Consider the following 25,641-nt stretch of genomic DNA (forward strand, 5'->3'; position numbering starts at 1 on the left):
GATTTATCATGATAAGGAGAACCATAAAAGCAAGTAAAATGCCATGACAAATTATTATACACTGAAACATAACTATCAATATGATTAGAAGAGTACGAAAAAATATTTACATTAATATCTTTGGACCACAAAAGAAGCAACCCTCCCCCAAATTTTTCCTAGGAACTTCAAACCTAAAGTCAAAAGAAAGCATAGACTTCATCCTATTTACAGAACTAGAAACTTAGTTTCTATTACAAACAAAAGAGAAGGTCTAAATTTCCTAACAAAAAGGGAGAGCTGACGGAATGCACGAGAACTCCCTAATCCACGATCATTCCAACATATAACACTCATTTTTCCTGGTGGGAGTGCCTAGCAACACCCGCCTATGCAGAATCAGAGGAGACATCATCAACATCTTCAACAGATTGACCACGAGCGTGCTTGAAAATGGAACGAGCAGTTCCACCAACAACAACAAATTGTTTTTTAAAGCGAGGCCTTTTAACACCAGAGGCAGAGCACAAACCTTTTCCTGCCACAAAAACTGGGAAACAGAAACATGAATGCTCAAGAAATGTGCTTAAGGTGAAAACTTTTTTTTTATATTTAAAAATTAAAAGACATTTCTACCATGCTAATATATGTAAATAATACATATGAAAAAAATAAATAAAAAATATATATAATTTTTAAAAGGGCAATTTAAACGATCTTAGTATTTCGATTCTATTTCATGATTATGTAAACAATATAAAATGATTATAATTCTCTTTCCAATTAGATTTAGCAAATAACTTAACAAAATATTGATTCTGATTCTAATATATAGTATTCTCGTTCATTTCTCCTATTGATTTGTTCCAATTCCAATTACAATTCCCTTTTCATTCATTCCAATTCCGATTCCGATCAATTCTATTTCCATTCATTCCAATTCCAATTTCGATTACAATTCTATGTAAATATCTTAGATAATATGGCTTGTATTGACAACAATAATAATAATTTTGATGTGTTTGTCATTATTTGTTGATCATTTAGCATTTGTTATGGCTTGTTCACTTTTTTTTTTTCAAAAAGCACTTGTTTGCTTTTTGGAGTAGTAAATTTACCATTTTAACTTGTGAGAGAGCCATATTGAACTTCATCATTTGTTTTCTAGTGAATAAAATATAGGTGTTACTTCGATATATATATATTATGGTAACGACTATAGTGTTTTTGTCAACATCAGTGTTTGACAAAAATTAGTTTAGGCATATAAATAGTTATAAATTTTAATTTTGTATTATGATAATAATATATATTGTAATTATTTAGAATAACTTATTAATATAAATAAATTCGGAATAATTTCATGTATAATAAATTTCCCTACATTGGTCGTTTCATAAAAGTCCCATTTTAATTTTTATAAACCAAACACATCGCAGAACAAGACCAAGAGGCGAATATGCCGAACCTAATTTGTCCCGATTCTCGAGGTCATAAAATTCATCAGCTCCCAAAACCCCTATCATTCTCAGATCAACGGCCAGCGATGCGAATCTTTCCCAATATAAAATCCAACGGTCCACATCCAACAACGCACCGTAGACCGAAACCTAGGGTTTCGTCTTCCTACACTCCAATTCTCTCTTTTTCTTCCCCTAATTTGAAACAGTACAATACAACTAGTCCCTCCACACTATCTCCCTTCTCCCTCTATTGTCCTTGGAATTTTCTCGAGAAAAAAACATGGTGAAAGGACCGGGTCTCTATACCGATATTGGCAAGAAAGCCAGAGGTCAGTCTTTCTGATTTTTGTTATATCTAAACGTATGTATGTATATTCAGGGTCTTATTATCTGTTTGTGAAATCTATTATGTTGCGTAGATCTTCTGTACAAGGATTATCAGGCTGATCATAAGTTCACTGTCACTACATACACTTCTACCGGAGTTGTAAGTTTTCTAGAATGTTTTTTTTTAAATTCTTTCTATTTAATTTCCATTTTCTTGTTTTGTTATTGATTTTTTGTGATTATTATTGCATATCCATTATTTTTTTTTGTTATGCATAAATGTGTTTAAATGGAGGTTTAGAATGTGGAGGAAGAACAATTGAATATCGATATGTGACTAATTATTTAGAGTTGACTACGTTTTCTTGTGAAATATTCTTATATACTCTTTTATGGTCCATAGTGAACTTTAAGATGTTGGGATAGGCTTTAGCTTACATCTTTTGAGAAACTTAAAAGGAAAGATTAGTTGATTTGTTAATTGTTACTAGTAAATTGATTTTTAGAGTAATTGGATACTGAACGTGTATGTTTGTGAAACCGTGTTTCTGGACTGTTTAATTTGCTGATATACGAAACAAGTTGAACAATTGAACCAATTTTGGCTTTATATTTAATTATGTTTCTGTGAAAATTAACCATCGTAAGTTAAACTACTGCAATACTAGTTTCATGAGTTTTAAGTGTTTCTATAATATGTATGTACTGATGCAAACAATAGTTATGCAATGTCTGTTCTTATCTTCCTGCTCTATTATTACCTCTTCTGGCTTTGTTTGTTTTTTCTTGCTTTTGATATGAAATTGCAAAAGCATTAATTTTGGATGGTCTGTTATTACTTATTAGTCTTAATTTTGGATTGTTATGATATGTTATAATATGTAAATTCATTACTTGTCACAGGCAATCACTTCAACTGGAGTTAAGAAAGGAGAGCTATTTTTGGCAGATTTGAGCACTCAGTTGAAGAACAAGAATATCACGACTGACATAAAAGTTGACACCAACTCTAATGTAAGTTTAGAAAAACTACATGTACACTTTTTTGTTAATATTTCTAATGGAATTTTGTTTGTTGAGTTACATTAATTATTATCTAGATAAATCATAAGGTTTTTTATTTTATTTTCTGTTGCTGGTCTATTGACTAATATTGGAGCGTGAATATATAGCTGATCACAACCATCACTGTTGATGAACCAGCACCTGGACTTAAGACAATCTTTAGCTTCATTGCTCCTGATCAGAGATCTGGCAAGGTGAGGAGCAATATTTTTGTTTTCAAGTTTATGTGAACATATCTGCTTATTCATGGGCAGATCTTTTCGGTTTCCATAACCATTTCATGATTGTGATTGTGATAGGTGGAGCTCCAATATCAGCATGAGTATGCTGGAATCAGCACTAGCATTGGATTGACCGCAAATCCTAGTGTCAACTTTTCTGGTGTGATTGGAAACAATTCTTTGGCTGTTGGAACAGATTTGTCATTTGATACTGCATCTGGGAACTTCACCAAATTCAATACGGGATTGAATTTCACTCACTCTGATCTCATTGCTTCCCTGACGTTGTGAGTTGCTTTTCTTTTCTATTACTTGCTTAATCTTTTGTTAGAAATGCTGCTGTCAATGTAATTTTAGGTAAATATTTATTCCAAGTTGTGTATTTTGTTGATTTATGCAGAAATGATAAAGGTGACACACTTACTGCATCGTACTACCACACTGTAAGCCCCCTGACCAACACTAACGTTGGTGCGGAGTTTTCCCATAGCTTCTCAAGCAATGAAAACACACTCACTATTGGCACACAACACGCACTTGATCCCTTGACCAATGTGAAAGCTCGAGTGAACAATTATGGAAAGGCAAGTGCTCTTATTCAGCATGAGTGGCGCCCAAAGTCTCTCTTCACCATCTCAGGAGAAGTGGATACCAGGGCAATAGAAAAGAGTGCAAAGGTTGGTCTAGCCTTGGTACTCAAGCCTTGAAACTATTGCCATTTGGAAGGTTGGTTTTTTTTTTTCAGCTTCAAGGACAGGAATAAGGGGAAAGGTGGAATGGCATCGTAACTTTTCAGATGAACTTTCGGCGGTTATGCTTATTGGTTTCTTTATATCTTGGTGGTTATGGGTTGTAAAATAATTGGCACAAACCAATGTCAATTTCCCATTGTTTTTTAATATTTTTACATTATTGTCACAATTGGCGGGAAACTAAGCAAATAGTCTGGTTAAGATGGTGGCTTCATCGTATTCTATACCGAGCTAGGGGTCTGTTTGGCTAAATAGGATTGGGCTGACTATTGGATTTGGATTGGGATTGGGATTGGGATTGGACCGAATTATGTATATTGTGTTTAGTGCAACGTAGTATAGGACTAAATCCATAATAAAATAATTTATCACATTTTTATCTAATAAATAATTAAAGATGATAAAATAAAGATATTTAAATAATAAAAAATATATTTATATTAAATGACATTAAATTAATTATTTAATTTAAATATACAATTTTAGTACGTTTGTCTTAGAACCAATTTGATATCTATTGTTTAATTAATATTATTTTAATGCTTCGCCATGAGAAAACAATTCAAAAATGTACATTTTCATTCATTTTAATGAACAATTTTTTATAAGAAATTGATAAATAATTTTTTAATTCTTCTATTTAAATTCATTTTTAATTTAAAAAATATATAAAAATAAAATTGAAAAAAAGATTAAAACAAAATCCCGCGTAAGTAGGATTATTTTGGAGGACTAACTAGTATATACACTATTTTGAACAATTGTTCAGTCCAATCCAGGCAGCCAAACGGGTCCTAAACTCTTGTTGGGAATAAGTTTTTGGTTTCGCCATATTCCAAACTTGATATCGGCGTCGGTTATATACGGTATTGAGAACAAGTATTTGATACGAAACGTTTCAATGCTTTGTAGATTAGAGGGGTAAAGTGTTGGCAAGAAAAGTAGGAGTAAGGAAAAAAAATCAATATGTTTTATATCGATATTATCTTTCAATAACAATCTACGAGGGTGGATACCTATCCCTCCAGGTTTATTTATTCGCACAATGCATCAACTTAAATTTGAACCACATATAAAAGATTACACACGCTAAAACAATCTTACGATGTCTATATGTCCATCCAAAAACCAACTATGGTTATGTACTTATCCCTACATCACTCCTAATCGACATTTGCCTGAATAAAACCATCCCTAATCTGTGAGGCAACGTCTCTCACAACACCTGGTCCATGAGGAATGAAAACTGAATTGGCCTTTGAGGATGCACCAATCTCTTTCATTGTGTCGAAATACTGGGTCACTAGAACCATGTCCATGACATCCTTTGCTGATGTCCCAGGTACGTTTGTAGAGAAGGCTAGCACACTGTCCCTCAACCCATCAACAATTGCTTGGCGCTGCCGAGCTATGCCAAGCCCTGCCAGATATTTGGACTCTGCATCTCCTTCAGCTCGCTTAATCTGCAGAATCTTCTCTCCTTCAGCTTTTTCGTTAGTAGCCACCCTCATTCTAGAAGCTATTGATCAAGAGACTTATGTCAAAAACTTTGTAGTTGTGATTAAAACACATTGAACAGATGTATGATTCCTGTTTATTAAGCTTCAGCTTCCAGATGGCATTGTATGGGAAAAAGCAAAAGACATAATAGAAATTGAAAATTATGGAATCTGGCTATTGCTATGCCAATCATTATATCAGAAAGAGTTTTAAACCTGCATTAATCTCATTCATTGCTCTCTTCACACGCTCATCCGGTTCAATATCAACAATAAGCGTCTGGACTATCTCAAATCCATAATGCGACATGGCCTAGAATATTGAGAACCGATCACATGAAATGAGGGGTATCCAGTGGAACTAAGTTATACAGAACAAAAATGATAGTTTTGACCTTTTCAAGTTCCTCTTCCACTGCTTTTGCTATATCATTCTTCTGCTCAAAAGTTGAATCCAGGTCTAACTTTGGAACACTTGCCCTGATAACTGAAAATCAAAGGGAATCATATTGCTGCCACCTCAAATCAGTTTCTCTAAGACCAAACAGCAGGTTTGAACTTAGAATGGTGCAAAATACACAAAGTTCTTAAATTATAGAACAAGGCATCAAACTAAAAAGTCCTATTTAAACTGCATATCCTTTTATTTTCTTTTTGAGGACGTGTGCAAGTATGAATTACGTATCTATTAAAGAATTGGAATTAGAAGTGTGTACAAAAACTGGTAATCTGAAATTTACTACATGAACAAGCTTCAGTTTGTACTCTTTACCATCAAAAACATAAGATTGGATCTGTGCTCTGGTATTGCTGAGCTTATAGAAAGCATCAGAAGCCTTCTCTGCTAAAGCACGGTATTGAATTGAAGCAACAACAGTGACAAAGACATTATCCTGAAGAATACCATGGATCAATATGAGCCAAATATTTGTAACTGAAACATATAAGTTGCAAAATACATCCTTGTCAGTCTATCCAATTGTTTTGATGCTGCTAAATTGTTAAATGTTAGTAGTCAACAATAAAGAAGCTTTCAAATCGCCCCCTACTCTGTTGCTTTCACAAATATGGTGTTGCTGCTTAATTTTTAGTTGAGCAATATGAAGCTAATAGTAATAATTACACATATAGGGCATGAAGAATTATAAGCAACCCAACCTTTGTCTTTGTTTCGCAACGGACATCCAGCTGCTGAACACGAAGCGATAGTTGCCCAGCCAAGCGGCTTCCCATAAACCAGGGCACACAATGACATCCTGGTTCAAGTATATCATCATACTTCCCAAAAGTTTCTTTAATAGCTACATTAGACTGGTCCACTTGAACACAGCCTAAGGCTTGTCCCATTTTGTCTTTCACCTAAAATGATACAAACAACTGTAAAGATCAGTAACACTTTAATTGAAGTACTAGAAGAGTCTGAAGACATACGTAAGAGCTACAAGCAGTCCTTATTAAAGGACTGTTATTAAACCAAACTTTTCAACAAGCAACATGCCACTACATTGCCACGATTCACCAGATTAACCAATGTGAACCAAAGTCAAATTTACCTTTGAAATTAAATATAAAATCAGTAGCCATAGTTAAGTTTAAGAAATCATGTACAATTGGTTAATATTATAAATTATATATATTTTTTTTAAAAAGAAAGAAAAAAAAAAGAACACCAACAGCTGTTATAGAATTTATAAAACAATACCCTTTTTATTTTTATTTTTCTGTCCAAAAATTAGTTTATCGGCCACCTCAATTTCTTTGTAAAAATAATCACGATTAACAAGATAAAATGTCAAGGAATATGTAAAGCAGAAGAAATAAACGGCAGAAATCATGATCGACAAATAGACTTTCTCCAAAAAACAATGGAACAGTGTGACTAGAATAATATGAAAATGTTAATAATTTAGTGGCTACTGTTTATTGCGTATACTACACTCAACCTAATACTTTATTTCTTCCTAAGGCCTGAGAAACAAAAATATAATTGTTAAATAAGTGATAATCAACGATGGTGACAGCTAAGACCAATTAATAATTAAATACAGGTATTTGATGGTCTCATATCAAGGCAAAAGCTAGTTCACGGTTCCAGTTAGCAATAAACAAAATTACAAAGGTTATCGCAGAAGTTTTAGGACAAGAACCAATTAATTTGAATCTTGATCATTACTTATCTCCCAAAACCAATTAGAAATTTACGAAAGAAACAGACGCTAGAGGGATCGAAATTCAAAACCCTAAAAATGGGAACTTATTTTGAGAGTTCGCCTAAAATCTCCAAAATTATCTACGAGTACCGTAATTCTTCCATTAATATATAGAAATTGCAAAAGAATTACAGAAAATTTGGAGAGAAAGGAGAAGAACCGGTTGGAATTGTAATCGTGTCTCACCTGTGGAGGAGGAAGAGCATGTAAGGTGTAAGTTGAAAGAAACTAAAAAATGAGTGAGAGAGGGGCTCACCCGTGTATATTCGTCTATCAAAAGAAATCAAATTTCATATCGTTTCCGTTTTTGGAATAATAAGAAATAAGAAAACAACGTTGAGAAATATAAAAGCTGCCACAAAAACAAAAAGGAGCCTCGTAGAATAAAAAAAAAATCAATTATTACTATTTCTAAATTCACAGCAAGATGCGATATTGCGATTGGGTTTGGGATGACGACATAACAAAGTGTGGTATGGTGAGGGATACTCGTAATATTTTTTTTACATTTCACGTACGAATTTCACGTACGAGATACAATTAACGTGCAATATCCATCTTTATTTAATTTTATTTATAAAATTTATTAATTATTTTTATTAAATTTATATTAACATTATATAAATTTTGAAATAAATATTCTATTTTAATAAATAATTTATCTACTTTTATTTAAGTTTATGTTTGTTCTAATTTTTTAATTTGGAAGTAACATCATGATATTATATATTATATATTTAATATAATATTAAATATTATAAGTGTAACGCTCTGGATAGCCAAGACTGATACACTGTGTACTTATAAAGGTGCAAGACTCGCTAATCAAGTCATTAATTTGAAATCGTGTCGCTAAACATGTAAGAGCTAGGGTTTAAAAGGTTTTGGTCTCAAAAGACTCATTTAGCATATATTAACTGTAGTAACATGGGATCCCATACAAAGCGAAGTTAAAGAAAGTTTACAGACTCCCAAAATACATAAGAAACCACTAGCCATACTAAGGCCAAAACAGACAGTCTTCAGGTTCCAAGTCCTTGCCTAGATCTCAACCGTGGCGGCCGAGCACCTGGCTATGTACATTCTGCTCGCTGAGCTCTCCAGTCAGGGCTGATCTAACTTGCCATTGCCTTTACCTGCACCACGTAGCACCCGTGAGCCAAGGCCCAGCAAGAAAACATCACAGATAACTCAAACAACAACAACAGACAAATAGCTCAGTAGGCATGTATACTCATCAAATATTCCACAACAGATAATCAGCATATACAATTCATTTCACATATTGCTCAGGGCCGACGACTTAGGCCGCACCCTCTGTTTAACCCACTGACTCTGGCCCGCTTAAACCAAGCTCAGTGCATATTAAGCTGTCCTCGGATACCAGTGTCCGAGCCGCGCCTTGTGCGCTAGTGAGACCCTTGGCACCCTTAGGCCGCTGGTTCACTAAATGGCTTGCATGGCATAATATCATCTTTTCAAGCATCTACAATAGGGAGCCCTTAGTCCCGTCAGATATATTCAACCAGGTGCAGTTTTCTTACCTTTAGTCTGTACGGTTATCGAATTACGAGCAACGCCCCTCAAGCACGATTCGTTCCCGAGCCTAAGCTTTTATCACCTAGCCACAACCAAAGCATAGGGTTTCATAAATAATCAAATATAGGTTCCCAATTACAAAACTAACTCCCGGGACTCCTAATTCCACCAAGCACGGTGGTGAAACCAAACCCGAGCACCCAAGACCACTCTCCCATGCCTAAAACCCTCAAAATCCCAAGTGTACAACCAAGGGCTGCGGCCCCCAAAGCCTAGCTGCGGCCCTTCCTCAAGACAGAGCCTATTCCCTCACTGAACCACACACGCGCCGCGACCCTTGCCTTGGGTGCCGCGACGCGCCCCCTTGGCCGAGCCCCCTTGGCTTCCTTGCATGCTAGGGCCGCAGCGCTCTAGAACAGAGCCGCGACCCTCCCCTTCGAACCCAGATTTTTCACCATTCTAAAGCTCAAAACCTCACCTTAAACCATCCCAAAACTCCCCAACTCTTAACCAATTAATTCCCACTCTATTTTGCCCACTCATATAACCAATGTGTGCATGGGTCATGCAGACATGGTGAAAACTACTCACAACATCTAAACAAGGCATATTTACACATACGGTCATAAAAGAATAATGCACATTCTACCTTTATTACATGCATGGTCTCTTTATAAAAATTATATGGTTGCATAATAGGAATATTTTTTAACGTAAAAGTGAAATTGCATGCGACATGCATACGTGGGAATGTTGTTAAAAAGCGGCGTTAAAAACGATAATTCCTACCTGCTTATTTCTATCGTTTTGAAAATAACGAATAAGTAACATGCTTTGATTTCCATTGTTTGTCCTTTTTAAATTACTAGGTTGATTAAATCTCTCAAGACATTATTTTATTTCATAAAATAATTTATTTAATCATTTAAAATATAATAACTCCATTACTTACTTTTAAATTCCATAAAATAAACAAGACTAAAAATTATGAAAAATACTCATAATTTAACATGTTTATTTATAAAATAACATTATAATCCAATTAACAAATTTACAAATTTAATGTGAGAAAAGTATAATTTTTAGATGTCGAAGAATACATTTTTACTTGTATTATTTTTAAGACTAAATTTTAATTAGAATAAATTCATAAGTGATAATCCAATAATTATTTTAAAATATTTTAATAAACATTCAGCCACTATTTGATTCACTTGAAAATTCACAAGTAAATTAAATTCACCATTTTTTATAATTGAAATGGACACTCATAGTTATATTAAAAACACCACTTCAAATAATTTCATGGGATAGGGTATTGATTTATTACAACATACACACAAAATCATTTTATTTAAAACACAACTTTTACATTTTTTGTCTAAAATTCCAGTAACCAAATATATCCTTAAATCACCATTTTAAAAAAAAAAAAAAACTCATATTTTTCTCAAAAATATAAAAAATCTGTAGGTAATTATTTGTGCAAAAATATCATTTTAAGTGTGAAATAAAACACCATTTTATTCTAATAAAATCAACACAGCATTAGAGACATCACTTATGCATGCACATCATTATTTCACCAAACTTATTCACCAATTATTCATAAAATCAGCAAGCATAAATCATTATGAAATTCGTTTTTACATCATGCTCTTAAATAATTACTCAAACCAAAACTTTTATGTATCATCATTTATAAGAGACTTGAGACAAATTCCCAACTAACTAAATAACCTAGCATATTTCTAATGAGTGTACGTGACATAAAATAAGATGGCCAACATGCATCAAGAATCTCCCTAGACCGAAACCAATATGAGCATAAACATAAAATGCCAAAATCCTCCTTTGTATTCACATGAAACCTAGCATGTATCAATCATCATTCTTGCATGCCTTTACATAAATCAATAGTTTTTAAAAAAAATGATCATTGCAACATAAACATAAAATCCAACCTTCACATAAATCTCATCAAACACATAATCTCCCAAACATTCCCATGGGTCTTAATAACAAACCATATACTCTTCATAAGGAATAAAACCATCACTACCATTCGCATATGCCCCCTTCAAGAAATCTTAGAAAAATTCAACCAAAACCAAAACATAATCCATCTCATCAAAATGACCAAGCACTTAGATTTCCATAGGTTATAATCATATTTTTGAAACAAAACCCAAACATGACCCAAGAGATTACAATCACCCAAACAACAAGAGATAGGGTAAAATTTCTATTACCTTCCTTGATTGTGTTCAAGAACACAAGAGCACAATAACTTTGGGCACCCTAGGGGTTTTTCGAAACCCATAACAAGAAATGGTTTTCGGACACCCATAATATTTGCACTGGAAGCACGAAATATGATGCAACATGGTTGTTCGGTGTTCCTGGCTAGTGTGGTGGATAAGTCCAAGGAGTCAAAACTAAAGTCAGAAAATGTACATATTGTTTGTGAGTTCCCGGAGGTGTTTCCCGAGGAATTATCTAGATTACCCCCGGACAGAGAAATCGAGTTTGTAATCGAGCTTGCACCAGAAACAACACTGATCTCTAAAGCACCCTATCGAATGGCGCCGGCAGAGTTAAAGGAACTTAAGAGCCAGCTACAGGAGTTGTTGGACAAAGGGTTCATAAGATCTAGCCATTCATCGTGGGGAGCACCAGTCCTATTTGTGAAAAAGAAGGACGTGAGTATGAGGATGTGCATTGATTACCGATAACTCAATAAGGTCACCATTAAGAATAAATATCATTTGCCTAGGATAGACGACCCTTTTGATCAACTGCAAGGGGCAGCAATATTCTTGAAGATTGATCTGCGATCTGGGTACCATCAATTGAAAGTGAAAGAGGGAGACATTCTGAAAACGTCTTTCATAACTCGCTATGGGCACTATGAATTCTTAGTGATGTCTTTTGGACTTACGAACGCCCCAACAACATTTATGGACATGATTAACATGGTGTTTGAGGATTTCTTAGACAAGTTTGTGGTAGTGTTCATAGATGATATCCTTATTTACTCGAAGACCAAGGTGGAAAATGAGGAGCATTTGAGGTTGACTCTGAACAGATTGCAAGAACATCAGTTGTACGCCAAGTTCTCTAAATGTGAGTTTCGGCTGGAGCAGGTAACTTTCCTAGGGCATATAGTCCAAGAATGGGATAGCAGTAGACCCATCAAAGATCGATGCCATTAGAGACTGGCCCCAGCCAAAGAATGCCTCAGAAGTTTGAAGCTTCTTAGGATTAGCAGGTTACTATAGGAAGTTTGTCGAGGGTTTCTCGAAGATTGCCACCCTATTGACCAACTTAACCCGCAAACATCAGAAGTTTGCATGGACTGAAAAATGTGAAGAGAGCTTCTAGACCATGAAGGATAAGTTGATTTCTACGCCGATCCTTTGTGCTCCCACTGAGGGCGAGAAATTTGTGGTGTATTGTGATGCATCAAAGAATGGCTTGGGATGCGTGTTGATGCAAGATGGGAAGGTGGTAGCTTATGCTTCCAGACAACTCAAGGATTATGAGCAACGGTATCCCACTCATGACCTTGAATTGGCAGTAGTAGTGTTCGCACTAAAGATATGGAGACATCACCTGTAAGGAGACAAGTGTGAGATATACACCGACCACAAAAGTATGAAATACTTCTTCACTCAAAAGGAACTGAATATGAGGCAGCGAAGGTGGTTGGAATTAGTGAAAGACTACGATTGTGAAATTTCATACCACCCAGGCAAGGCTAATGTGGTTGCAGATGCCTTGAGTAGGCGGGGACATGGGAATGTCTCAGCACTACATACAATAGAGATGCCTCTTCAAAAAGAGATCATAAATGCCGGCATCGAAATTGTTACAGGAAGTTTAGCGAACCTCACATTGCAATCCTCCCCACTAGAACAAATTCAAGAAGGACAGAAAATGGATGAAGCCTTAGTGAAACAAGGGGCTTTGGTACAAGAAGGTGGTACCAGTGATTTCACAATATCTAATGGTTGATTGCTGAGATATAAGGATAGAATTTGTGTGCCGGACAATGCTAAGATTAAGGAAGGTATTATGAAAGAAGCGCACACAACACATTATTCCTTACACCCAGGGTCCACAAAAATGTACCAAGACCTTAAGGCGTTATATTGGTGGCATGGAATGAAGATGGATATTGCTGAGTTTGTTGCTAGATGTTTGACATGCCAACAAGTCAAGGCAGAACATCAAAGGCCAGTGGGGTTGCTTTAACCGCTCTACACTGCTGAATGGAAGTCGGAGGATATAGTAATGGATTTTGTGGTAGGGTTACCCAGAACCACTAAGCAGCATGACTCTGTGTGGGTAATAATAGATAGACTCACTAAGTCTGCCCATTTTTTTGCCAGTCAAGACCACATACTCAGCGGATCAATATGTTGATTTGTATGTTAGTGAGATCGTGAGACTTCATGGGGTGCCAAAGTCGATAATTTCTGATCATGGGTCAGTTTTCACATCGAACTTTTGGAAAGGGCTACAGAGAGCTATGGGATCAAGACTAAAGTTTAGCACCTCGTTTCATCCTCAGACCGATGGGGATTTTGAGAGGACTATACAGATTTTAAAGGATATGTTGAGGTGTTGTGCTTTGGACTTTTCATAGTCTTGGAATCGATACTTACCACTAATGGAGCTCTCTTATAATAATAGTTACCAATCTACTATTGGGATGGCTCCCTATGAGATGCTTTATGGGTGTAAGTGTAGATCTCCTTTGCACTGGGATGAAGTTGGGGAGAAACAACTTTTAGGCCCTGAGGCAGTTAGGGAAGCCAGTGAGGCGATCGAGAAGATTCGCCAAAGGATGCTTACCACGCAGAGTAGGCAAAAGAGCCACACTGACCTTAAGAGAAGGGACATCGAGTTTTCAGTGGGCAAGTTTGTTTTCTTGAAAGTCTCACCGATGAAAGATGTTATGCGCTTTGGAAAGAAAGGGAAGTTAAGCCCTATATATATAGGTCCATTTGAGATTTTGGACATAGTCGGGCAAGTTGCTTACCATTTGGCACTGCCCTCAGCATTAGCTGAAACACATAATGTCTTTCACATCTCGATGTTGTGTAAGTATGTGTCAAACCCCTCTCATGTTTTGAGTTACGAGCCATTACAACTAAAGCATGACCTGAGTTCTGATGAACAACATGAGCGCGTTATTGAAAAGGGAATCAAGGAACTGAGATCCAAAAGGATTCCGCTAGTTAAGGTCCTGTGGAAGAATAGTACATAACGAGATGCAACATGGGAATTGGAGGAAGACATGAAAGAAAGATACCCTGAATTATTTGGTAAGAAAGAATTTCGTGACGAAATTTCTTTTAAGGAGGGTATATTGTAGTGCACCAATTTTTTTTTTTTTTAGTTATTAAATTTTTGTGTTTTATTTTAATTAATTGTTAAGTGTTGTGAATTATTTTATTTAATTGTTTGTTTGTTTAAATTAATTGTTAAAATTGTTTGGTTGAATTTTGTGATTTTAAATGTTAAATGTTATTTATTTATTTTATTTAAAAATGTGAGTATTTGAGCTTTGGTTGTATGCACTAAGGTGCATGGTAGGTAGTGATGCACCTTAGTTATTAAGTGTGTGCAAGTGCATGGTTGCATGGTGCACAAGTGTAGAATTTTCTACACACTTGTGGTTTCCTTTTATTAGATTTAATTATTTATAAAAAAATAAAAGAAAAGGGGAAATGATAGGCTTGGACGTGTAGAGTAAATGGGAAAGGAGGATTTTCTTTACCTATTTTGTGTGATAAATATTGGTTAAAATGGAAAAGATGTTGTCATCTTTATTCCATACCAATTAGAGATAAAAGCAATTTAATAAAAAATAAGAGAAAATACTAGGAAATAGGAAACTTACCCTTTTATTTTATTAGGCTATTATGAGGGAATTAAGATAATGGGGGAAGGAAAATTGGAGAAGAGCCATTATGCTCTTGGCTGGCGAAATTAAAGAGACACTACAAGAAAAAACAATATTCATAACACTTAAAAATTGCTATCCGGGAGTATTGATAACGCTTCTAAAAACGCTAACATAGCCCCTATTATTAAAAGTCCTGTCTTTTCTATAACAGTATTCAGATGTTATGTTCGATGTTATCTTAAACTATTCAATAACACATTTTTAGTTGCTATAATATTCAAATAATAACATTTAGTTAGAGTATTTGGTTATAAATTTGATGTTTAATCTTATATTTTTTGCATAACACTTTTCCACTGTTACATTTGATTATTTTGATAGCGTTTTTAGTTTGTTATATTATATAAATCATAACAATTTGTTATGCTTATAATATGTTTCTAAATCATAACATATTAAAAGTCTAGTAATAAAATTTTGTTACTTTAGTGTGGATAATATATTTTAAATTTTATTTTGATAAGTATACTTATAAGATTTTTTTTTATTTAAAAGATTTTCATTATTGTATTTTGATAAAAAAACAAAATCAAAATTAATCATAAAATGTAATTCACAATAGATTGATAAACCATAAGTATTACATTAAATAATAACTAATTCAAACCATGAATGTGTCTACTTCATGAGATCTTAGTTCTAACTTAAGTTTGAAAGCATAACATAATAAAGTTTTATAATCTTGAACATTTTTTACTTCAAAAATGAAAAACAGGAACATTACACGATACACAAAAGTAAATCATGTGTGAAACTTGCTCCATCCGTCAATTCATCATCCTTTGTGCACTTGTCTTTGTTGTGAGTCCATATGCTTAGCTACAACAAAATTTAAATAATTAATGCTTCAACTTAAATTTAATAGTAAACTAAAAGAGTACATAAAAAAGTCGATTCATTATGCTCTTGTTTCCATTGTGACATCAGCTTGCTCAACTACATAAGAAATTAAATGATTAATACTCAAACTCATACCTGATAGTGAACTGTAAAATAGAACAAATAGAACTACTAACAAAAATGAATCAACAATTTTCATGGATGGTTTCCCTTGATTGCAGGATAATTATCATGAGTGCCTAATTTCATAGAGAATATGAAAAGATTCCAAGACTTAAAGTTGCCAATATGTAGTGGTTTGGCAATCAATGGCATTTCAATAGAGATGTCTACTTGATAAAAATGATAGAATGATTACAAATTATGAGCTTAGATACCAAAGTAGAAATATCTATTTCCAATAAGATACTAGTGATGAAAACCTATATTTCTCAAAAGTAGTGCTTTGGCAAAATATCATAAGATAAATTTGATCAAAAAAATAGAACATCACAGGCCAACTTACCTTTGAGGCAGGAGGCAACACTGCTGTTTGACATATAAGGGTAAACTAAGAGCCTCTCAGAGGCCGTCATACAAAACCCGTAAAGATGAAGAAGGTTCATGTGAACTGCCAGGCTGATCATCTCAACTTCAGTTTGGAATTGAATCTCACCACCAATGGCATTACCATCTTTAAGCCTTTCAACTGCTACTACTGTACCATCTCTAAGACAACCTTTGTATACATTTCCAAAACCACCTTTTCCAACCAAGTACTTGCTGCTGAAGTTGTTTGTTGCCATCTGAAGCTCTCTAAATTGAAATCTCCTCGGGTTTCCAAGGCAAACCTCCTCATGATGTTGCTCTGAAATTTTTTAAAGCCTACAACTGTTAATCTCTTCTTCTTCTGTTTCTTTTTTAATGATATTGCTTAAAAAGTGAGTTAGGTTTACTAACCGTTGACGTCAAAGAAAATTTGCTGGTTGTGTCTGTACCTCCACCAAAGAAGGAAACCAAACCCAAGAATTAGTAGACAAATGCAGCCCAAGCTTGAAGCAAAGGCTAAAGCAATTTTATGGTTTTTGGGTCTCCTAGCAGTTTGAGCATCTTCAAAAGTGGCATAAAGAAGCAAATTAGAGCAGTTGTAACATGTTATTTAATGATAATCTCTCAAATAATCTATCTTAATAACAACAACAACAATTACAATATAGAAAATGACTTACTTGAAGGTCTTCGCAGGCAACCTTGGAGCCTCCCAATCTTAGAGGGGATAGGACTTGTTATATTATTGCTCTGTAATAGTATGCAGACAGAGAAATAATAATAATAAACAAATAAATAAAGGGTCAGCAACAAACAAATTATGAAGACAAACAAAATGAGAATGACAACACTGGTTTTTCCACTTACACACTCCGGAGATTTGTTAAGTTTCCTATGCTTGCAGAAAGGATGCCTGATAAGTTCTGGCTTGGAGTTCCTCTGTAGCACCAAAAACCATTCCCAACTACTTAGAAAAAATCTTAAAGTTTCAAGTCTCAAATTTGTGTGTGACATATAAGCTCAAATTTTTCCGATATAAGCTCAAATTTGGTGTTTTTCGCCATGAATTTACTTACAGACTAATGACCAAACCATCAGGAGAGCAAGTGACCATATTCCAGCTGCATGGATCAAGAACTTTTGACAATTATTTATATCCAAATCAATATGTTATGTAGTTTAATAACAAGTTGAGACACAAATCCATCAGAAAGAAATTCTATATAAGCCTTTGTAGTGGAAACTGCAACCTATCACAAAATCTTAGAATGCATCTATGAAAGATTTTGACTTTACAGGTTGCATAGCCAAGAAAATATACTACTGAACCAAATAATATTGTATAGGAACTAGAATTAAATACACAAGGTACTATAAGAGAAAAGACAAACAGATGCAAATTCAGGAAATTCCATTATAAAAATTCCAAAATTATATTCATTGTAAATAAATAATTAGAGAATAGGCTCATTTGGCTCGTTTCCCTCTCTTCCATGGCGAAGAGGAAGAAATCAGCAAGGAAGCCTGTTACTCGATCGGTTTCACAGAGCCTGCCTTCAATCCAAGAAGAAACTACGCTGGATAGAGATGTTGATGAGGAACTTTTGATGGATGGTCACGAACAGAAGGTTGATTTTCCCCATGCTTCTGAAGAGAAGGATTTGACGGAAGATGCTCCAAATACGAATGGTGAATACACAACTGCTAGGAAGTCATCGTCTAGCTGGGTAGACTCCATGGATGCAGAAGATTTTCAAGCTTCAGCCCAAAGCCATTGGAAGAATCTCAATTTGGGTAATCCCTCTTTTTCTGACCAAAAGCTTGAGTATACTGAGCCGTTGTTTAAGGATGGTAAGAAAATTGCTCAAGTGGATGTTGAGGAAGTTAAAAGCCAGTCGGCCAATTGGAGTTCTGCTGTAATTTGCATGGTGCTTGGAGCAAATCCACCCATGGCTGTGTTTGAAGGGTTTATCAAAAGGGTATGGGGTCACTTAGGGATTGTTCAAATAGCTAGGATGACAATGGGACTGACTATGGTTAAATTTAATGATGATGCCACAAGAGATCAGGTTTTGAAAACTGAAATTCTTCACTTTGATAGGAAACCAGTGATCATTCGGCCTTGGTCTTCAGATTTGAGTGCTTTTCGAATGATACGTTCAGTTCCACTTTGGATCCGTTTACAAGATCTTGGTCTCCAATATTGGGGAAGCAAATGCCTTAGTGCTCTTGTTAGTACTTTAGGTAAGCCGATCATGGTGGACAAGTTTACTCGTGAACGTTCTAGAGTTCAGTTTGCGAGGATCATGGTGGAGATGGAGATTAATGATAATCCACCTAGGACAATACAATTTTTGAACGAGCATGGCCAGTTATTAGAACAAGGGGTAGAATATGAATGGTTACATGTGAAGTACAAAACTTGTGCGGGATATGGCCACACTATGGCTGATTGCCGTAAGGAATAGAAAGATCAGGGGATGCTGAAGATTACTCCTTCCAAGAGTTCTGAGATGACAGGGAGAGACAAGGGTAAGGAAGATACTGTTATTTCTGCTATGACAGGGAGAGAAAAGGGTAAGGAAGATGCTGTTATTTCTGTTGGGAATTCTTCTTTAAAAAAGAGTGCTATTAATGAGGAAATGGTTGCTGGTAAGATAAAACTTATTACTGAGGATTCGCCAGATGAAAATGGCCAAATTGGGTCTAAAACAGTTTGGCAATCTCCTAAGAAGGTGGTTTATAAGCAGGGGAAAGTAGAGGGATAACTTAGGCTTAGCTGAATCGGGACAGCCTCAGTCCAGTTACTTTGTGGTTCTGCAAGATCAGGTAGAGAGAGGAAAATGAGGTTTAAGTGATCCTAGCTCATCTCATGGATAATTGTAATGTTTTGAGCTGGAACTTAAGGGGTTTGAATGGTCCGAAAAAGCAGGTTGAAGTTTTGAATCTTTGTAGTAAGAATAAAGTTGAAGTGGGTGCTCTTTTGGAAACAAAAATGAGGGGGTCAAAGGTTACTGAGATGATGGCTAATAGGTTTTTGAACTAGGATTACTACTCTAGTTCGATTACTGAAGGAAGAATTCTAATAATTTGGAGAAGGGTCTTTGTTAAGGTCACTGTGGTTGAAGAAACTAGTCAGTTTGTTCACTATCAAGTTAGAATGGCTGGTTTGAATTTCCCATTTAGTGTTATGTTTGTATATGGGCGTAACACGTTGGAGGAAAGGAAGCACTTATGGCATACTTACCTATGAGTACAGCTGATGCTTGGGTAATGTTGGGAGACTTTAATGCAGTGTTTAAAATTAATGAGAGGGACGGAGGAAAGCCTGTTTCCAAAGTTTAGCTAGTTGACTCTTCTCAATGGTTAGCTAGTTCTCATCTTGATTTGATTAATCAAACATGTTCCTTTTTTACTTGGACGAATAATCAAGAAGGCCAGGCTCGAATTTACTCTAAAATTGATCATGCGTTTGGTAATGAGAAATGGCAGGAATTATTTCCTACTTCCACAGCAGTGTTCAAATGGGAAACAATCTCGGATCACTGTTCTTGCACTATATCTATTTAGACAATGGAGTTCTTGGGTGTCAAATTATTCAGGTATTATAATTTCTGGGCAGACCATAAAAGTTTCAAAGATATGGTTATTGATAGCTGGAGTAAGCATTTTAAGGGGGCTGGATTAAAGGCCCTTTACTTTAAAATTTTGTGGCTGAAACATCAGTTGAAAAAGTTTAATAGGGATCAAATAGGAGATATTGTATCTCAATTTCAGAAGGCAAAAATAGATTTTCAGGATGCTCGTCTTCTTGCTCAGCAATTCCCAAGAGATTTAACTCTCCAAATTAATGTCAAGGAAGCTGCTGAAGTGTACAGCAGGCAGGAACATATGTATTACAGTTTTCTGACTCAGAGAAGTAAGATAGATTGGCTAAGGAAGGGAGACTCGAATACAACCTATTTCCATGCATACTTGAAGAAATGAAAAGCAGAAAATCGAATAGCTTCGTTTATTAATGAGTAGGGCAATTTGGTGGATAATTTCTCTGAGGCGGTTACTCATTTTTTGAACCACTTCGGGAATATTATGGGTAGGCCTAGTTCAGTTAAGAAGAAGATTAATATCCACTATGTAGAGCTAGGTCCCAAACTGAATGTTGACCAGCAACTTTCCTTGTTAAAGCCGTTTTCTCATCAAGAAATTAGAGCAGCATTATTCAGTATTCCTAGTATAAAATCCCCAGGCCCTGATGGTTTTGGTTCCGGGTTTTTCAAAGTCATGTGGCAAGAGATTGGAAATGAAATATGTAGAGCTATCAGTCAGTTTTTTGATAATGGCAAAATCCCTGAGGAGTTCCTTGACACCACTTTATCTCTGGTTCCCAAGTGTGAGAACCCTTCAAGGGCTGGTGACTATAGGCCGATAGCTTGCTGCTCTACCATTTATAAGTGTATCTCCAAGCTAATTTGTTATCGCTTAGCTAAGGTTCTTCCCATTTTGGTTCATTCTAATCAGGGTGCTTTTGTGAAAGGCAGATCAATAGCTCACAACATAATGATTTTTCAAGACCTTATTAAGAACTATGGGAGATCAGTTACTTCCCCAAGGTGTGCTATTAAAATAGATATTAGCAGAGCCTATGACACAGTTGACTGGTGGTTTATTAGAGATCTGTTATCAGCGTTGTGTTTCCCTGAGAGATTTATCAAATGGATAATGACCTGCCTGACAAACACATCTTACTTATTACTTATGAATGGCAGGGTTCAAGGAAAGTTTAAGGGTGAAAAGGGGCTTAGGCAAGGGGATCCTTTGTCCCCCTTTTATTTTTTTTAATCATGGAGTATCTAACTCGGAGGCTCCAAATGGCTGCACTTGACTCATCTTTTAGACACCATACGATGTGTAAAAGCTTGAATTTACTTAATCTTTGTTTTGCAGATGACTTACTCTTGTTCTGTAAAGGCACAATGGCTTCTGTTCAAGTGCTGAAGAAAGCTCTTGAGGATTTTAGCTCTGTTTCTGGGCTGGAAATAAATACTAGCAAATCTCATGTGTACTTTGGAGGGGTTTCAGTCGAGGACAGGAAGTGGTTAGCTACTGAGTTGCAGCTGACAGAAGGCAGTTTTCCCCTTAAATATCTTGGGGTCCCTATGAGGCCAACAAAATGGAAGCATGAAGATTGTGGCATCATTATTAAAAAATTTAGAGTGCGAATTCATAACTGGGCTAGTAGGCATCTATCTTTTGCTGGTAGAATTCAGCTTATTCATTCTGTGCTTTTTGGTCTAAGAAACTATTGGATGGGGATATTTACACTTCTGCAAAGTATTATCAAGGAGATTGAGAAATTATGTCGAAGTTTCCTTTGGGGAGTAAATGGAAACAGAAGTAAAGTTCATTTAGCTTCTTGGAATAAGGTCTGTCTCCCAAAAGTTTATGGTGGTCTTGGATTCAAGAATGGCTTAGCTTGGAACAAAGCAATTTTAGCTAAGTACATTTGGGCTATCACTGAGAAGCAGGACTTGCTGTGGGTTAAGTGGATAAATGCAGTATACTTGAAAGGGACTGAGTTATGGTCTTATCAGATTCCTCCTGACACTAGCTGGTATTGGAGAAAACTTTGTAACCTCAGGGATATCTACAGCTATGAAGAGATCAAGGCTGCTGGTAATGCGGGGAAGTTTCACCCTTCTAAGCTGTATAACAGTTCACTTTGCGGGCAACAAATAGGCTATCACAAAGCTGTTTGGTGCTGGCTTTCATTACCCAAGCATAGATTTCTGCTTTGGAAAACACTTAACGCTCATCTATTAACATGTGATAATTTGATCAGGTTCAATGTGATGCTCGAATCCCATCTTTGCCCAGTCTGTGGAGTAGTTAATGAGACCCATGGCCACTTGTTTTTTGATTGCTATCTATCTAGGCAAGTCCTCATAACTATTTTCAGCTGGCTGGGGTTTCAAGCATGGCCAATTGACTTCCCTAGCTGGCTGGTTTGGCTCTCTAACAGGAGGTCTCGTGTGATAGCTGACATCATTATTTCAGTGCTAGCCGCTGTGGTGTATGGAATATGGAGGAACCGAAATCGTTGTGTGTTTGATAGTTGTTCTTGGTCAGCAAATAGCATAACTACTGATATAAAATTAAGGATGAAGTATATATTTTTCATTGTAAATAATAGGAAACTCTCAGTTCAAGAGCATAGGTTTTTAGATAGATTAACCATGTAATTCTAGCTTTGAGTTTTTTGGCTGTTTCTTTTACCTTGGGTTGGAGGGTTTTTCCCTTTTGGTTTCGGTTATAAGTATTGACTGATTTGGTCATTGTTTGGTTTGCTAGTTGATTAATGAAGTAACCTTCTTCTTGATCAAAAAAATAAATAAATAATTAGAAAACAGTACAGGAAAATGGAAAGTCCCTAGGGTATGTTTATGATTTTTTACTTTAGGATAAGAAGCAAGTTATATTCAAGCAAAAATCAGTGAAGCTATAACATAAGACATTATTAAAATAAAAAGCTTTAACGCATTACAGAAAGATACTCATAAAATTATGGGGGCCTTCGTATAATATTAGAAAAGTAAAACCCAATATCAATTAATTATTGTGAACATGTCCATTATATTTAAGTTTAAAAAGAAATGAACATGCAAAAGAAAAAGTCCCAAGGACTCATCAAACCTCTTAGTAACGACAAGATCGTTAATACATAAAAATTCTAGTCATGAACATGGTGAACATTAAAACTTCCTCAATTAAGCAAGAAATATTCAAAACAGGGACAAACAATAAGATAACTTCCTCAATATAGTGTTTCTAATGTGTTGTTATGCACATGATGACTAATTTATGCTCAAACCAGTAAAGATAAATTGTAGAAAAAGCTTATTTAAGGGCTTTTGCTTATTCTAATGATAAAAGAATTATTTCTGCAAAAAAATGTCAAAAAGAATCGAATTCCAAGAATAAACTACATTTATCAAGTGGCTTGGTTCCATTTACAAGAAAATGATTTCTATTTAGTTATTGGTGATGATATTTACTTATATAAATGCATCAATTCTCAATTGTTGTATGTTATTAGTTTAAATAAAAAAAAAATTGATATTGTTGTTATTTGACTCATTTAAGTGGGGAGAGATAAATAAATTGTTTGTATTGGTTTTGATGCGTATGATTTGGTAGTATAATTATTTTGGTTTCTAGTGGAATGTTTATTATACGAATATGAAAGGTTATTTGACAATGCTTAACTTGTACAAAACTAGAAGATAAAATACAACAAGAAAAATAAGCCCATAAAGGGAGATGAAAGAATTTAAAATACAGAAGAGAAAAAAAACACAGATAACTCTATGGAGATTTAAAGAGTATCTTTATGCAATACAATTCCTCATAGTTGCCATTAATAGTGAAAAAAAAAACAAAGCAATGTAGGATTCAATCACATTGTAATCAGAGTGATCAAAGAAGTACCTTACAAAAGGATTTAACTATTCCATTAAACATGTATAGCATCAATAAGAAAAGCCACAAGTAAATCAATCAAATTCAAGGTCTCTAAAGACTCAACTACTTGATCATTTGGAAACAAAAGAAATACCTTATCACAATTCATAGTGGAAAGCATTAAAAAATTAATGGCGTAGAAACTAAATCATGGATCTCAACAAAGTTTACACACTTGGGTAATGGAACTAGGCCCCCTTTCTTTCTTTTTGATAAAACAAAAAATAATTCTCACTTGATTTATTCTATTATTATTTTGTTATATGTTTTGGTAAATGTCTAATATTGGGGTTTTCTTTCGTCTGGTGTTAGATTTGGTCTTGGTATCAAAATATTTAATTATGAATTAAATCCATAAATGTTACTCAGTTGAAAAGACTTGCTGCTACTCTTTGCATAAAGTCACTCACCAAATGATAGCCTAACATCACCAAGGAAGTAGAAAAAAGCTGGTTTAATGACATACCATATATATGTATGCATATCAACCTAATATTCTATGAAATAGCGACTAAAATTTTCTCTCTATTACTGAGCAATAGCAAGGATTTCAAATGTCCACTCTATAGTCCGAGGGTCTGCCATGTTTAGATTTGTCTAGATTTACTTGTATTGAAGCTTTTGTTGAAGTAAGAATTGAATAATTGATAAAATGAGTATATTTGTTCAAGTAAAAGTGAAATAACCCCAAAAAATTCAAACACCAACTCTAATGAATGAAAGCCAAGGAAGAAAGTTCACAAAAATACTTAATATAGATAATAGACAATTACCAAAAAAGAGCAAACTACTTTATAAACGTCATATATGCTTTAGAAAAACACTTGAGATTAGAGCAAAATTTTGAAAATACATCTCAGCTATTATTATCATGCAGTCAGTATCATCTTTTATGTTTCAAACACATAAATTTGTTACCAAGTAAGATTCAAATAGGTAAGAATCATACAAGTTACTACATAAGAAAGGATATAGAACACATAATTTCTTAAACCTAATCAAAAGAAAGAAAGAAAATGAAACATTGATAAGAAACTATGAAAAAAATCACACAAATAAATTAATCACAAAATAAAATCAAAGACCAGAAAATCACTGAAACTGAAATATATGAAACATGAATCATAAAAAGCACAACCTTTTATTTACTCTCTTGCTAACTAAACTATGAAAAAGAAACAACAAGGTTTGTACATGAAACAAAGAAAGTTCAAAGAAAAGTCCAAAAAAAAGAGTTACATAATTCTCTTCCAATTCTATACGAGTGAATTGTAATCCAAACTCAAAGATACCACTTTCCTTTTGCTAGTGAACATAAATATATATATATATAGAGAGAGAGCATCAATCTTTTAAAATTATGTTAAAAGAAAAAAATCACACGAGAATATCAAGGCCATGACTCATGTGAGATTTCAAGCTACGAAGCTCAGCTTGGGTGAACTAGTTTTGAAGCCATGGATTTAAAACAAGAATGCCCACGTAGACTGACATCATAAAAGTTATAAAACTAGCTTGAATAAGAAGAAGAAAAATATATTCTTCAAAGCTTGAAGCTTTGAACTATGAACTTATAGTGTCTCTTGTGTGGTGTTTCTTGAATCTATGAGCTAAAATGAGAATTCATAACCCAAAAAATCTGAAATGCCTTATCAAAATGTTTGACAAACACAAATCTTTAGTTAAGAAGAGGAATAAAATTTGTATGTGAAACTATTACCTT

General features: G+C 34.8%; 2 protein-coding genes across 5 annotated transcripts; one reads left to right on the plus strand and one right to left on the minus strand.

Moving 5' to 3' along the window:
• Nucleotides 1-1,579: 1,579 nt before the first annotated feature.
• On the plus strand, nucleotides 1,580-4,181 carry LOC133823117 (mitochondrial outer membrane protein porin of 36 kDa). Its single transcript, XM_062255714.1, has 6 exons — nucleotides 1,580-1,771; nucleotides 1,862-1,929; nucleotides 2,673-2,783; nucleotides 2,942-3,028; nucleotides 3,134-3,342; nucleotides 3,456-4,181. Exons 1-6 carry the CDS (start codon nucleotides 1,723-1,725, stop codon nucleotides 3,760-3,762), a joined length of 831 nt encoding a protein of 276 aa, XP_062111698.1. The 5' UTR covers nucleotides 1,580-1,722; the 3' UTR covers nucleotides 3,763-4,181.
• Nucleotides 4,182-4,755: 574 nt separating this feature from the next.
• LOC133823115 (hypersensitive-induced response protein 2) lies at nucleotides 4,756-7,925 on the minus strand. 4 transcript variants are annotated; one of them, XM_062255713.1, is made up of 7 exons: nucleotides 7,773-7,889; nucleotides 7,677-7,702; nucleotides 6,465-6,665; nucleotides 6,079-6,199; nucleotides 5,702-5,793; nucleotides 5,523-5,619; nucleotides 4,756-5,326 (listed from the first exon to the last, which is right to left on the minus strand). In XM_062255713.1, exons 3-7 carry the CDS (start codon nucleotides 6,651-6,653, stop codon nucleotides 4,971-4,973), a joined length of 855 nt encoding a protein of 284 aa, XP_062111697.1. In that variant the 5' UTR covers nucleotides 6,654-6,665; nucleotides 7,677-7,702; nucleotides 7,773-7,889; the 3' UTR covers nucleotides 4,756-4,970. The 4 variants fall into 4 exon arrangements, with proteins under 4 accessions (XP_062111697.1, XP_062111696.1, XP_062111695.1 ...); XM_062255712.1 differs by having other exon boundaries at nucleotides 7,649-7,702; nucleotides 7,773-7,860; XM_062255711.1 differs by lacking the exon at nucleotides 7,677-7,702 and having other exon boundaries at nucleotides 7,773-7,925.
• Nucleotides 7,926-25,641: the final 17,716 nt, after the last annotated feature.

The sequence above is a fragment of the Humulus lupulus genome, chromosome 3, assembly GCF_963169125.1.
Source record: "Humulus lupulus chromosome 3, drHumLupu1.1, whole genome shotgun sequence".
Lineage (NCBI taxonomy): Eukaryota > Viridiplantae > Streptophyta > Magnoliopsida > Rosales > Cannabaceae > Humulus > Humulus lupulus.